This window comes from Prenolepis imparis, unplaced genomic scaffold (genome assembly GCF_030444845.1).
Source record: "Prenolepis imparis isolate NDT839.2.m4 unplaced genomic scaffold, iyPreImpa1.0 SCAF_14, whole genome shotgun sequence".
Lineage (NCBI taxonomy): Eukaryota > Metazoa > Arthropoda > Insecta > Hymenoptera > Formicidae > Prenolepis > Prenolepis imparis.
Window position 1 is genome coordinate 9,572,191 of NW_028141172.1, and position 15,754 is coordinate 9,587,944.

General features: G+C 26.3%; 1 protein-coding gene across 1 annotated transcript in view; it reads right to left on the bottom strand.

The window, feature by feature from the left end:
• Nucleotides 1-3,995: 3,995 nt before the first annotated feature.
• The window catches only part of LOC145945106 (proto-oncogene tyrosine-protein kinase ROS-like), a 28,536-nt gene continuing 16,777 nt past the window's right edge, over nucleotides 3,996-15,754 (bottom strand). Inside the window, exons 2-10 of the mRNA XM_083053936.1 lie at nucleotides 9,160-9,310; nucleotides 8,514-8,595; nucleotides 7,733-8,392; nucleotides 7,160-7,496; nucleotides 6,055-7,123; nucleotides 5,786-5,887; nucleotides 5,441-5,634; nucleotides 4,707-5,177; nucleotides 3,996-4,438 (exon numbers count right to left, since the gene is read on the bottom strand). Coding sequence (XP_082910062.1) covers nucleotides 4,094-4,438; nucleotides 4,707-5,177; nucleotides 5,441-5,634; nucleotides 5,786-5,887; nucleotides 6,055-7,123; nucleotides 7,160-7,496; nucleotides 7,733-8,392; nucleotides 8,514-8,595; nucleotides 9,160-9,310 — 3,411 coding nt within the window. The 3' untranslated portion in view covers nucleotides 3,996-4,093. The remainder of the gene's footprint in view (nucleotides 4,439-4,706; nucleotides 5,178-5,440; nucleotides 5,635-5,785; nucleotides 5,888-6,054; nucleotides 7,124-7,159; nucleotides 7,497-7,732; nucleotides 8,393-8,513; nucleotides 8,596-9,159; nucleotides 9,311-15,754) is intronic.

Genomic DNA, 15,754 nt, shown 5'->3' on the forward strand with positions numbered 1-15,754 from the left:
GAAAATATATAATGACTAACTCTGTAATGGGTGACTAACCATGTAATAAAAATGTATAATATATAAGCTAACTAATATATAGACCTATCTATATAACATGCTACCTAACTAAAATATATATATGTAAACACAACTCTATACAAATATATGTATAACAAAATATTATAATTTATAAAATCATTAATAATTGATCAGATCAGTATTAAAAGTTTGTATTTTGTGTTTAAATTCGTATAAAAGAAATAAAAATTTAATATAAACATATAAATAAATTAATCCTACGGAAAATCCATACGAAAAATGAATCAAAAAAATTAGAAATCCCGCTGTAAAACAATTTTAGGGGTGTTCGACGGTCGTAGAAGTAACGTGCAAAATGTTGCATCATGTACATCGTATACACATAATGCAACGAATACGCGTAAAACGTGTAAAAACAACACGCATAGATGCATACATTCAACACACGTGTGTTCTTATTTTACACACGATGAAACGTGTAAAAAGTGTCTACAGAATAACACGCTTAAAATGTGTAAAAGTAACACACTTGTTTTTGCAGTGAAGTGTGTATAACACCTAACCATATTAAAACTACACATTTACGTGTATTGTACACGTATTATTCTATTCAAAGTGTGTAGTATCAACACAGCAGCCGTTCAGTACACGTGAGAAAAGTGTGTTATGTGTTATTTCTACACACGTTGAACACACATCGAACACGCCCATTTTTTGCAGTGTGGTCATAGTCGAGAATCGTATGAAAGCCGATCGAGTATAAAAATATCTACAAGAAGAGAAAATTGTTATGTTAAAAACGTTACAAAAGTTATGTGTTTTACTAAACTGTTAATGCTAACAAAAATGACCATAATGTTTTCGTCAGGAAATCTAGGGATTCTGGAGGATCTTTGAAGTTTCGGTCCAAGAAGTTACGAAGAAAAGTATTAACGTGTACTCGAATTTATATACTTTACGCAAATTAAAGGTTTTTTTCATGAAGAAAATTGAATGTTACATATTGCAGATAATACACTATTTGTGTAATTATAAAACTTTATAATACGTAAAATAAAAGAAAGTTTAAAAAAAAAAATGTATATAAACTTTATTAATTTTACGTCACACATTCAAAAATCAATGTTATGTAATCAAATTAAAACGTAAAATTAAATTTAATTCAGACGATATATTAAAATTATTAAACAATATGTATTATTATAATATAATTGTTAGATTTAAAAGAAAGAATTTAAAAAATTGATGATTTCGTTGATTTCATTTTTTTTTTGTTACTTAATAAGTTTGTGACACATTTAGATAAATTGTTTGTAATTTCTAAAACATTTTTATTTCTCTAGATATGTTTAAATTTAGTAATTTTTATTTAAAACTTGCAGGGTAAATTATTTTTTATTTAACGAAATTTATGTAGAAAATCAGAATTTTTGAGTTAAAATAATTCGCATGCTCAACAGCTACTAAACATCGAAGTGAAAGATTGCTGCAATTGAACTTCGAATTGTGGACAATTAATCAATCTATGAATAATATGCGCAATAAGCTGTCACTTTTGCTATATGTGAGAATTTATATACACTATTTATCACTTAATATATGTATATATATATAGTATATATATATATATATATATATATATATATAGAAAATTGTTATGTTAGAAACGTTACAAACGTTATGTGTTTTACTAAAACTGTTAATGTTAACGAAAATGACCATAACGTATTCGTCAGGAAATCTAGGGATTCTGGAGGATCTTTGAAGCTTCGGTCCAAGAAGTAACGAAGAAAAGTATTCTCGTGTACTCTAATTTATATACTTTACGCAAATAAAAGATTTTTTTCATGAAGAGAATTGAATGTTATATATTGCAGATAATACACTATTTGTGTAATTAAAACTGCATAATACGTAAAACTAAAGAAAGTTTTAATTTTAAAAAAATGTATATAAAGTTTATTAATTTTACGTCACACATTCAAAAATCAATGTTATGTAATCAAATTAAAACTTAAAATTAAAATTAATTTAGACGATATATTAAAATTTTTAAACAATATGTATTATTACACAGTTGGAAAATGTGTTTTCTTGTTAAAAACGGTCCCCGTTAAAATTTTTGTGTTAAATATTTAACACATTCATGTGTTAATTTAACATATTGCTGTTATGTTAATTGGACTGAAATGTTAAATTATTAAAACAACTAAAAAAAGTGTAAAAATAACACAATGTATATCTATTTTTTATTTTAAACAATAAATATGTTCCGTATTATTAGTGACAAGATTTATCTGTTAAAATTTACAGAAAAAAATGTTGATTTTACTTCATAATATAAATGGGGGTGATAAAATGTAAAATTAACAATTTTTTTAGTTAATTTTTACAATAAAACTATATTAATATTACACAAAATTTATTTTAAGTTTATTTGAAGTTTGCATTTATTTTATGTTAAAATATTAACACAATATTCGTACCACCATTTAACATATCCGTATTATGTTAAATTAACACAAAAATTTCTGTGTACCGTTTGGGACAGGTGATATTTGTTAAATTTAACACAAATTTTTCAACTGTGTATAATATAATTGTTAGATTTAAAAGAAAGAATTTAAAAAATTAATGATTTCGTTGATTTCATTTTTTTTTTGTTACTTAATAAGTTTGTGACACATTTAGATAAATTGTTTTAATTTCTAAAACATTTTTATTTCTCTAGATATGTTTAAAATTACTAATTTTTATTTAAAACTTGCAGAGTAAATTATTTTTTATTTAACGATATTTATATAGAAAATCAGAAAATTTGAGTTAAAGTAATTCGCATGCTCAACAGCTACTAAACATCGAAGTGAAAGATTGGTGCAGTTGAACTTCGAATTGGGGACAATTAATCAATCTATGAATAATATGCGCAATAAGCTGTCACTTTTGCTATATGTGAGAATTTATATACACTATTTATCACTTAATATATATATATATATATATATATATATATATATAAATATGTATATATGATATATGATATATATGTATGTACATATTTTTATCAGACATAAATCAAAAGTTTATAGCATTGTGCTCTCCAGAAAATTCGTTTGCATTAAAAAATATTTCATAAGATGTTTTAAAATACAGGAATTTATAAAATTTTTATGATCATGAAGAAAATAATAATAAAAATATATATACCATATATATATATATATATGTAAAATATAAACATTATTGAAATTTTTGTAATAACAAACGCACTCGTGAAAAAGAAAGTCAAGTTAAGATAGAGTTAATTATTAGAAGAAATTAATTAATTAATTTGAAACTAATATAAAAACTGAATTATGAGACAAAATTCCTTCAACAATCGAAGAAAGTCAAGCTTCCATTCCCATGATTTATTTACTAAGAGAAGTAGTTCTTACTTAGAGAAAAAATAGAAAAAAAAATTTTTTACTTGTTTTAAGTTTTTAATAAACATGCAATGCCATAATGAGATAAGTTGGAATCGTTTTTCAAGAAGTCATTTGATTCTTCTCTGAGATAACATCTATGCAACTAGCGAATTTACGGAGTACGGAATTCTCTACCACTTTCTAATAAAGCATTGACTTGGCCTAATTAAAAAGCGTTTGTCATTTTCGTGCTATGATACTGAATTAATATGATAATAAATAAAACTTTAATCTCTAAAATGATATACTTTTTATTTATCATTCGGTAGATTCTTTAAAGCTAATTTACGAATCGCAAGTTAAATTTTTCTCTTACGTATTAAGATTTTCCTTTGTGACAGATCAGGCTGCATCTACATTCGAGCAGTTATACAACTTCTAGTAAATATATAGTTTATTACGCATCTTTGAAAAATAAATATAAATTATGAAATGACAATAACCAATTCACATACAGAGATATATATATATATATATATATATATATATATATAAACGTATAATACAGACAGTATAATTATAAATATCTCATAGATGTAAAACTCATCGTTTCTTCTTAAAATACACATATACAAACAATTAATTAATTGCCGGCTATATAATATTCATTGATGCGTCGGATTCAATATTGCGTCTTCTGTGTGGCTTCTTAAAGCTATAATATTGTTCAGACAAAATTTAAAGTTTGGTCTGTCATTTGATGCACACCAGCAACGCTGCAATAGTTGGTATAACAAGGATGGACAGTTGAGAGGCATCCGCAATCTGCCTCCCGTGCGTACATAATCCATCACTTCGAGATTAGTTCTGGTAGAGTAAGGTTGCTCACCTAACGATGTAATCTCCCACATTAGTACTCCAAATGACCAAACATCGCTATAAGAAGTAAATATTCCGTCCACTAAAGATTCCTGTGCCATCCAACGAACAGGAAGCAGATCTTCTCCTTCCTAAAATATAATTTCAATAAAGTTAAATCTTCTATTCTAATTATCAATTTTTTCAATAAGTATTCTTAAGCAAAAAACGTTTACTAATATTTTGCATTATACATTATATACATAAATGAATATTGGAGAAATATATATGAAAATATATAAATAGAGTTAATTTTTCTTAAATTCAATTTGACTTAAAGATATACAATAATATTATAAAGACGCAACAATAGAAAAATACTTCCAAATAGTTTTATCTTTTTTAATTTATTATATCTACCTTGCGGTAATAGTCATCCCTGTAAATATCTCTGGCAAGTCCGAAATCACCGATTTTGACGATACGATTCTCGCGATCTCTCGCAGACACTAAGCAATTTCGGCACGCGAGATCTCTATGCACAAAACGCAGCTCTTCCAAATAACAACAGCCTCGCGCAACATCTTCGCAAATGGCGAGCAAGTCATGTAGACGCAAAGCGTGTAAATCAGAAGGTTGGAATATTCGACACTCTCTCAAATATTGTTGCAGATCACTTTCCATTAATTCCAACACGAGTAATGGAAAATCCTCGTCTAAGCAGACAGCTAACAGTCTTAACACATTTTCATGTCTAAAGTGATTCATAAGCTTAGCCTCTTGCAAGAATTTCTTTTTTTCTTCCATGGAAGCACACTTTCCCAACATTTTTATGGCAACGGATGTCTCTGATTTCGGTTTTTCTAAATCCTTGACGTTCCCTTTAAACACCTGCGAAATTTTGAAAATGAATGTAACTTATATTTAAAAAAAAAAGATAATTTAAATTCATATAACATTAAACATATATATTTCGTTTTATTTCAAGTAATTCAACGAAATAGAATAAAATGCATATGCATGTCTAATAAAAATTATTGTATTACTATCTCTTTTAAAAAGTTGATTTATATAACTTTTACAAAGAAATGTGTATTTCTCATTTCTATATCTAAACATTAATGGCTTAAAATATGACGTTACAAAAATTTTACCATTCCGAATGCGCCGCTGCCAATGATTTTCGTTATTGTGATTTGCTCACGTTTGATTTTAGTCAGCATACATTTATTTGGATTAAATTGCAACGCTGGACTGTATAGCGCATTGAGCTGAACGTTTCCGATAGGCACCTCATGTTGAATCCTAGTCAAAACCTGCTCGTTACCTTCTTGGCGTTGTCGGTATACTATTATAAAGTTATAATATATTTTAATAATATTATGCATTGCAAATTTTAAATATTGCTCTTTTAACAAGTTAACTTTTTTTTAGAAAATCTCTCTACTTACTACATTAATCATAATTTGTAATTTAAAAAATGTGTATCAAATACTTACAACAATAAATAAGATAGCAGATGCAGGTTACAATAACGATAGCAGCAAGGCTTAACATCAATGTTAGATTATATTGTGTAGCTCGAATTATCAAATCATCACCTTTGTTACATAAAAATATAGTTTTAATTTTCTTGTCTTATTTGAATATTTCTACTTATAATTTTATCATTAAAAATATTTAATTCTTAAAATTCTGTAATACATTTATATGCATGTCAAATAAACAGAACATATTAAAATATCTACATATTATCATATTTGCTTACCAAGAGTTTGAAAAATAAATCTTTCATCAGATGGCCATATAAAGTTCTCGTATTCAGGATATGTCAGTATCAAACGAAACTTGTATAAAGTTGCCGGTAGCAAGTTTTCTATATAATACATTACTGTCTCATCATTATTCTTCTCAAAACTATCTGCGATTTGCCACTTTTGCATCACATCATTTTTGTATTCCAGTACGTAATGGACCTTCAAATTAACGCTAGGAATCCACGAAATATTCATATTGTTTATGCTAACTCCGCTCAAAGTTATATTGTTCGGTTGCGAGTACGTGTTCACAGTTTCGCTCAAACTGTCATTATGTATATTGCTGTAGTTGGCTGGATACACACGTACATATACAAAGTATTTCTGTTGTGGCAGCAACGGTTGGATTATTGTAAAAAGTTTGTTGTCTACTTTATTGTTAATAAATGGTTCTTCTATCGGTTGCGTGCTGTTCACCGAGTTAATTGTTTCCCAATATACTTTATAAGTTACTGTCGTACAATTCAGTTTCGTGGGTGGAATCCAATAAACTGCCGCTGTAGTTGGCGTCAGAACCTGAATCGTTACATTTTCCGGTGCATTGAGCTTGCTCACGTTAGTTTTCAATATTACTTCCGAGCTGAATTGCAGGTTCGTCGATAATTGATCAGAGAAAAAATTGCTCACAGCTAGCTTCAGCTTGTATTTTGTAAACGGTGTTAAATTCTGAATATCATAATATTGCTCGTATGTCTGTATATAGAATTCATCGAACTTGTTATTAAAGTTATTATTCAAACAGCTTACGTAGATGATATATTTAGGAGTTGGTATGTTGTTTTTGCATTTGTGCTTGCGAGTCGATTCTGTCGTACTAAATTTCAAAACAATACCTTTCGCTGTTATCTTTATTATTGTAATATTATAAATTTTTTCATCAGGTATAAGGCATTCCGTCCGAGGATATGGTTGTAAGGAGGATGATTTACCAAACGATATTAGGGGATTAAAATAATCCGTGCTGTTTATTATTTGCACGTGTTTAGATGCGTTTTTTTCACTGTCGACAAGTGCATACTTCTTTTTCAAATTATAAAGTTAAAAATCTGATGTTTTTAAATTATGTCCTCTTAAATAAATGTTTGTATTATCAGTTATAAAATATCGAGTAAACTGTGCGCCCATTTCAGCAGTTGAAATCAAATTGCATTTATTTATTTTAATGTTCGCCTCAGATAATCCGTGTTTATCTAGCCAGTATAATATTGGCTCCTCTGTATTTGTGATCTCAAATATCATATTATGATAAAATCTTGAAAATAATTTATAGTATGCACAGAAGATCATATTGGTTTCTAAAAAAGGTTGCACATTTTTTCCGTCAAGATCCGATTTCATTATTACATACTGTATATGTGACTCTGCATCAAACATTTCTATCCAGTATAAAAATCTGGAAAATATATATATTATTATATATGTGTATTATAAAACATAATTTTAAACGTGAAGTTAAATAAAATAATAAGCTTAAGTTATAACAATTTTATGATAAGTAATGATTTTATGATTCTTTATATCTTCATTACAAAATCATAGTATATTATTGCAAAATTAGAAAATAATATAAATTCTTAAGTGAAAGACACAAAAGTTTTTATTTTTTCAAGTGAATAAAAGTTAACGTACCCCATAGACGGTTGTACAGTAAAATGAAAATAATTTTCACTGCTCAAAATTTTATAATATTTGATTATGCCATTTTGCCACATTGTTAAGTCCAGCTTTATAATGGATGTCGCTGACAATGAGATGTCAAATTCCATCCAATATAGATTTCTTCCTATCCAATCGATGCAGAGATTGTGGGAATTTTCTTTTAATCTAGTTATTTTCGTAATATTATTTTTATTCATATCCCCTATCATTAAATCTTGTATAAACTCATAATCGGCCTCCTGGATCCAATAAATTTTATGTTCTGCTACAGAATAAGTCACTTCTACTGCATTAATATTGCTATTAAAGGTAAAGAGATTGACGTAGGTTCTTGAATCCAGATCCCATATTGAAATGGTATTATTCACTGTAATCAATAATTGAGGTATCGGATTTTCGTGCGTCGTTGATACGTTCATTAAATCCGTATAAGGACCAGCACCAGCTTTAGTATGCGCTCGTACTCGATAATAGTACGTTGTATTAGGTTTTAGATTATGTTCTGTGCATTCCATTGTAGTTAAAATAGTTTTGTCGTCAAAGATTTGAATCTTTTTTAGGTTCTCGATGAACCAACATTGCACTGAATATCCTTGTATCACTTTGTTTTCTTGTTTAGGTTGATTCCACCTGTAAGATAAAATTTAGCCTTTTCATATTTAATAAATTTTTAACAGAATCAATATTTTTATATGTCTATGTTAAATTTTAGAGAAAAAAAGGATATAGACTGTAAACTTTGATTCTTCACCTGAATGTCACAGAAATGTTGAATTTTTCATTTAGAAATCCATTGAACTCTACGAATGCTCTTGGCTCGCTCGGAATTATTCCTAGAGATTTTAAGATAGTACATATTAATATGTTTAAGTTGATTATCTCGGTAAATTAAAAAAAAAAATAATAATATAACGTGCAATGAAAATAAAGAAAAAAGAGAAAAATAAACATATATTTCAAAATTAACATCGCAAGTTTTTAAAATAATGAAATGACATAAAACCTCTGTGTATGTGTGTGTGTGTATGTGTTTCAAGACTTATGTTAGAAAAGTAATTGCTAAGTTATAATCGAAAAACCTTCCAATAAAGTGCCAAACCCTTTTCTAAAATTTCCTATTTCTTCACAAGTCAGTAGTATATTATTTGCGACAGATTTAAAACAAACAAAAAAATAATGAAATTGATGGTGTTATCTAAATTCTGCTTTATTTTACATACAGTTTATACATTTTTTTCTCTCTTTTCGAAAATAAATTTTATATTATCTTTGTTATTAGAAAATAGTTTGATATATTTTTAAATTTAATTTTTACTCTCTTAAATTACATTATACTTACAACTTTTAAATTTTTTGTAAATTTTTTATTAACGTTCTATATATTCATTGCATCTTACCAAAAGATTCTGGGTTCATGGACATATTTGCAAATGTAACTTCATCGACTTCATCGACTTCATTTCTTATAGTCACGCTCTCAGAATAATTCTGATCCGGCTGGAGATTTTGTAAAATGAGATGATTGTTGTTTTCGGGCACTGGAATATCCTGAATAAAATATAACATATAAAAAAAATAAGTAAGGCAACTAGGCCAGAAATTCCACGGTATCTTTAATGATAAATAAAATAGTCGTATATATAAAAATATATATAAATAAGATTTTCATAAAAAATAACATATATATGTCGAAATAACTAAAATGAACATATCATTTTTTGTTTTTAATAATATTAGCTTGATATTTTTATTTATAATTCCATTTCTCATTTATAATGTGTTAAATATTATGTAATTTCATTTTAAAAATATTTATTCCTATTATTTTTCAACATATTTTCTTGCGAAATATCAAACATTATTCTTATATTAAAAAGAACACTGCAAAAACAAGTGTGTTACTTTTACACATTTTAAGCGTGTTATTCTGTAGACACTTTTTACACGTTTCATCGTGTGTAAAATAAGAACACACGTGTGTTGAATGAATGCATCTATGCGTGTTGTTTTTACACGTTTTACGCGTATTCGTTGCATTATGTGTATACGATGTACATGATGCAACATTTTGCACGTTACTTCTACGGCCGTCGAACACCCCTAAAATTGTTTTACAGCGGGATTTCTAATTTTTTTTATTCATTTTTCGTATGGATTTTCCGTAGGATTAATTTATTTATATGTTTATATTAAATTTTTATTTCTTTTATACGAATTTAAACACAAAATACAAACTTTTAATACTGATTTGATCAATTATTAATGATTTTATAAATTATAATATTTTGTTATACATATATTTGTATAGAGTTGTGTTTACATATATATATTTTAGTTAGGTAGCATGTTATATAGATAGGTCTATATATTAGTTAGCTTATATATTATACATTTTTATTACATGGTTAGTCACCCATTACAGAGTTAGTCATTATATATTTTCTTTAGTTCTTTGTATTTTTTTTCAATTAATTTTTTTACACACTTATAAATGTGTTTCTTTTTTCCGTGTTAGTTTCGCTCGTGCGTTATTATCAACGTGTGTTGTACCGTACGATATGTGTAACATAGTACTTTCTGTATTATATCAACACGCTTTAAGTGTGTTTGAATTAACGTGTTGTTAACGAGTTGTAATCGAGAAGTGTGTATAACACCTAACCATATTAAAACTACACATTTACGTGTATTGTACACGTATTATTCTATTCAAAGTGTGTAGTATCAACACAGCAGCCGTTCAGTACACGTGAGAAAAGTGTGTTATGTGTTATTTCTACACACGTTGAACACACATCGAATACGGCCATTTTTTGTAGTGAATGTCACGCAGAATAGGCAGAATAAGGATTATTTAATAAGAATTAATAATCGTTTTTTTTTTAATAAATGATATATGAAAATGTTACTCTTTTCGATTCCTGAAGCTATTTTGCTGATAGTTATAGCTAATGATTAGTTTTTTTGCAATCGTTAGTTTTAACTTTTCAAAATAAACGAGGTTACTTTTTAATAATCCGTATGTTTTAATTAAAATTTCAATAATAACGTTTGTATTTCAAGAATAAAAATCTTTAAAATATTCTCTTTTATGTGTATGTGTGTGATTATAAAAATAATATAAATTTTTGTACTTAAAATCTTGTCGAAATTCTTTTTGATTATGGTTATATCTTTTAACCCAAACAAATTCTGGAAAACCCGATACCAAAAACTTTCGATTGACATTGCTACGATATATGAGAATATATATGGCTATATAAATGGATATACTACGAATATTATATACATACATCAATAAATTTAAACGCGGGTAGCTGGTTATTGCTGTTATGTATATTGTTTATTTAACTATTGGCCTTATAAAGTTAATTAATACAATTTGAATTTTATTATACCAATATAGTCGACATTTCTTTATATGTATATAGGACAAATGCAACTATCCTTGATACATCAAAATGACGCTGACACTTTGAATTAATTTAGTTATATAAGAATTAATTTACAAGTCTTATTATATCATTAAATAATTATAATTATTTAATAAAGTAAATTAGTTTTTATTACAAATTGATGAAAAATCACATGAAACACAATTCAAGTGTCATATATATATGTGTGTGTGTGTGTGTGTGTGTGTGTGTGTGTGTGTATGTGTCTCTGTGGGTGTGTGTTTATGTATGTATGTATGTATCAAAATAGTGAAAAATTAACAGAACATCTCGTTAATATTAATAATTATTATTCTTAAAAATAGCAATAGAAACACAAACATAATACAGTCAAATTTTAATATTTCGTCTTAATGAAGTTTAACTTTGTACTATATTATACATCCATTTATAAACAAAATAAAATTTTCAAGCTTTATACATCCTTTCTCATTGCATCGTACTTTTTAGTTTCATGTGTAGTTTTATTTTATTATACAATTTGTAATATTATATTATATTACACATGTGTGAGTTTGAGTTACTCAAATAAACTGCACAATTACTTGTAATAACATTTAATTGTTTTTTAATAAACAAAAAAATTTCTTAATTGCGTAAAAAGATTGTCCGGGACGGTATGATTCTTTGTCAAAGTGGCGATAGCTGATTTCACCATCATAAAACTTTTCAATAAAACGCATAATCTCATCTTAAACATAATAATCTCTTCCTTTGGTGAATGTTGGCGATCAATTTTTAGTCACCAGTATTCTTTTTCTTTTTATTCTATGGATTATTCAGATTTGATCTAATCGACTCGATACTTTATTATGAGCTCGATGAATTCTTTAGAATCTAGTTTGCGAATCGCGTTACTGTCTTCCAATATTACATTTTAATATATCTTTTTATAATCAATCACAATATATATATCTTAGATCATATGAAGGAATTTTTAGTAAATAGTAATTTTTATAATTTTTCGATGGGAACCAATAACAGCACGAAGCAACACGTATTCACTTGATTGTATCGAAGATAATAATATATTTTTGTTGTAATTTCTTTTAATATTTCGTAAAAAGATAATCAATAAAAATGTAAACGAACAATTTATAACCAATCCGAAAATTATAGAATTATAGGTTTTCTGTCACTTTCACCACTATTCTAGCATCAAATATTATCCACGTTGATATTTGTCATATTTTTTGTTTCACTAAAAATATAAAAAATTATGATTACTATTTTTATGCATATTGTATACTATGCATGTTTTTAGAATCCACTATTTGTGCATATTGATGTGTGATGTTTATATGACAGTATATTATTTGAATCAAATAACGCGCAACATTTTCCTTTTTCGTGGCAATCGCAATCGTAACTGACTCCCCAGACTAGACCGATCTGATCATGCTTTATTTGCTGCCCTCTCTTTATGATTCATTTCTCTCAGCTTGATCGATGATACTCAGTGTTTCTTCCAACAGTTACTTATTCCAACAGTTTTCACGAATAATAATATTCTATATATATATGTATATCCTATATGAGGCGCATTTTTAAAGTAAGATCCGGTTTGAAATAAGAAAAGATCTTGACATATAAATTTAATTCATTAAAATCAAAAATTTCTAGCTTACTTTATTGCAATAAATTTTGTGTTCTGCTATCGAACAAGCGAATTCAAACATCGTATTAAAATAATGATTAAAGAGATTAACGTAGGTTCTTAAATGCAGATCCCATTTGAATACTTTTATGCAATACAATCAATAATTAAGGTATTGGATTTTCGTGCGTCGTTGATATGTTCATTAAATCCGTATAAACGTCTTAAATAGCTGATTTCTGTCAAAAAATATTAATGAAACGTTAGTTTGTTAATTAAATGTTAAAATAATAATATATTAAGAATATTAAGATAGTAATATGTTGTAAAATAATATGCTATAATATCTTATCCGCGAATAATACTTTTTTTACAGAAATATCAGTTTATAACTGTCAAAAATATCAATCCAGTTCAAAATATTGTAACATATTATTTAAAACATTACTTTTACTTATGTAATATATTAATATGAAAATTTAATTAGCAAATAAACGCATCAAATAGCTGTTTTTTTAAATGTTAATTTTAAGCGTTAATTTGCTAATTAAGTTGTAAAATAATATGTTAAAATAGTGATATGTTGTAAATAATATGTTATAATATTTTATCCTGGATTATTATTTTTTTCACAGAAATTAGCTGATAATTGTCAAAAATATTAATCGAGTTTAAAGTATTATAACATATTATTTTAAATATAATATTTTTAATTCTGTAACATATAATATTATTATAAATATTTAGTTAGCAAATAAACGTCTTAAATAGCTGATTTCTGTCAAAAAATATTAATAAAGCGGTAATTTGTTAGTTAATTTTGAAATAATAATATATTAAAAATATTAAGATAGTAATATTTTGTAAAATAATAATATATATTTTTTTTCATTCGATCGCTTTTCTACTTGAAAATTTTGAAGAATTGCGAAATTTAATTACGCTTATATTATTGTTTTTGATACAATCGAATATACTACACTCGTTACATTGTACATTGAGTTTAATCGAAGAAAATAAACTATATAGTTTTATAGCTTGATTATATAAATCATTATAATCGATCTTGAAATAGTTTTATCAACTAAGAGTTTTATTAAGTAAGAGAAAACTCAAAATTTATCGAGATACATGGAGGAACATCAATTCGATTAGTGATATTTAAATCATTGTGAAGATTACATGGAACATTGGTCATAGTCGAGAATCGTATGAAAGCCGATCGAGTATAAAAATATCTACAAGAAGAGAAAATTGTTATGTTAGAAACGTTACAAACATTATGTGTTTTACTAAAACTGTTAATGCTAACGAGAATGACCATAACGTTTTCATCAGGAAATCTAGGGATTCTGGAGGATCTTTGAAGCTTCGGTCCAAGAAGTTACGAAGAAAAGTATTCTCGTATACTCTAATTTATATACTTTACACAAATAAAAGATTTTTTTCATGAAGAAAATTGAATGTTACATATTGCAGATAATACACTATTTGTGTAATTGAAACTGTATAATACGTAAAACTAAAGAGTTTTAATTTAAAAAAAAATGTATATAAAGTTTATTAATTTTACGTCACACATTCAAAAATCAATGTTATGTAATCAAATTAAAACTTAAAATTTAATTTAATTCAGACAATATATTAAAATTTTTAAACAATATGTATTATTATAATATAATTGTTAGATTTAAAAGAAAGAATTAAAAAAATTAATGATTTCGTTGATTTCATCTTTCTTGTTACTTAATAAGTTTGTGACACATTTACATAAATTGTTTGTAATTTCTAAAACATTTTTATTTCTCTAGATATGTTTAAATTTACTAATTTTTATTTAAAACTTGCAGGGTAAATTATTTTTTATTTAACGAAATTTATATAGAAAATCAGAAAATTTGAGTTAAATAAATTCGCATGCTCAACAGCTACTAAACATCGAAGTGAAAGATTGGTGCAATTGAACTTCGAATTGGGGACAATTAATCAATCTATGAATAATATGCGCAATAAGCTGTCATTTTTGCTATATGTGAGAATTTATATACACTATTTATCACTTAATATATATATATATATATATATATATATATATATATATATATATATATTAAGTGATAAATAGTGTATATAAATTCTCACATATAGCAAAAATGTATATATATATATATATATATATATATATATATATATATGTGTGTGTGTGTTATATATGTATGTACAGATTTTTATCAGACATAAATCAAAAGTTTATAGCATTGTGCTCTCCAGAAAATTCGTTTGCATTAAGAAATATTATATAAGATGTTTTTAAATACAGGAATTTATAAAATTTTTATGATCATGAAGAAAATGATAATAAAAATATATACATATATACCATATATATATATTAAAATATAAACATTATTGAAATTTTAGTGATAACAAACGCACTCGTGAAAAAGAAAGTCAAGTTAAGATAGAGTTACTTATCAGAAGAAATTAATTAATTAATTTGAAACTAATATAAAATCTGAATTATGAGACAAAATTCCTTCAACAATCGAAGAAAGTCAAGCTCTCATGATTTATTTACTAAGAAAAATAGTTCTTACTTAAAGAAAAAATAGAGAAAGAAATGTCTTACCTGTTTAAAGTTTTAAATAAACATGCAATGCCATAATGAGATAAGTTGGAATCGTTTTTCAAGAAGTCATTTGATTCTTCTCTTAGATAGCATCTATGCAACTAGCGGTTTTACGGAGTACGGAATTCTCTACCACTTTCTAATAAAGCATTGACTTGGCCTAATTAAAAAGCGTTTGTCATTTTCGTGCTATGATACTGAATTAATATGATAATAAATAAAACTTTAATCTGATGATGCTAGAAGTCGGTCCGAGAACTTGAACGTGCTTTATTTGCTGCGCTCTGTATGATTCATTACGCTCTGCATGA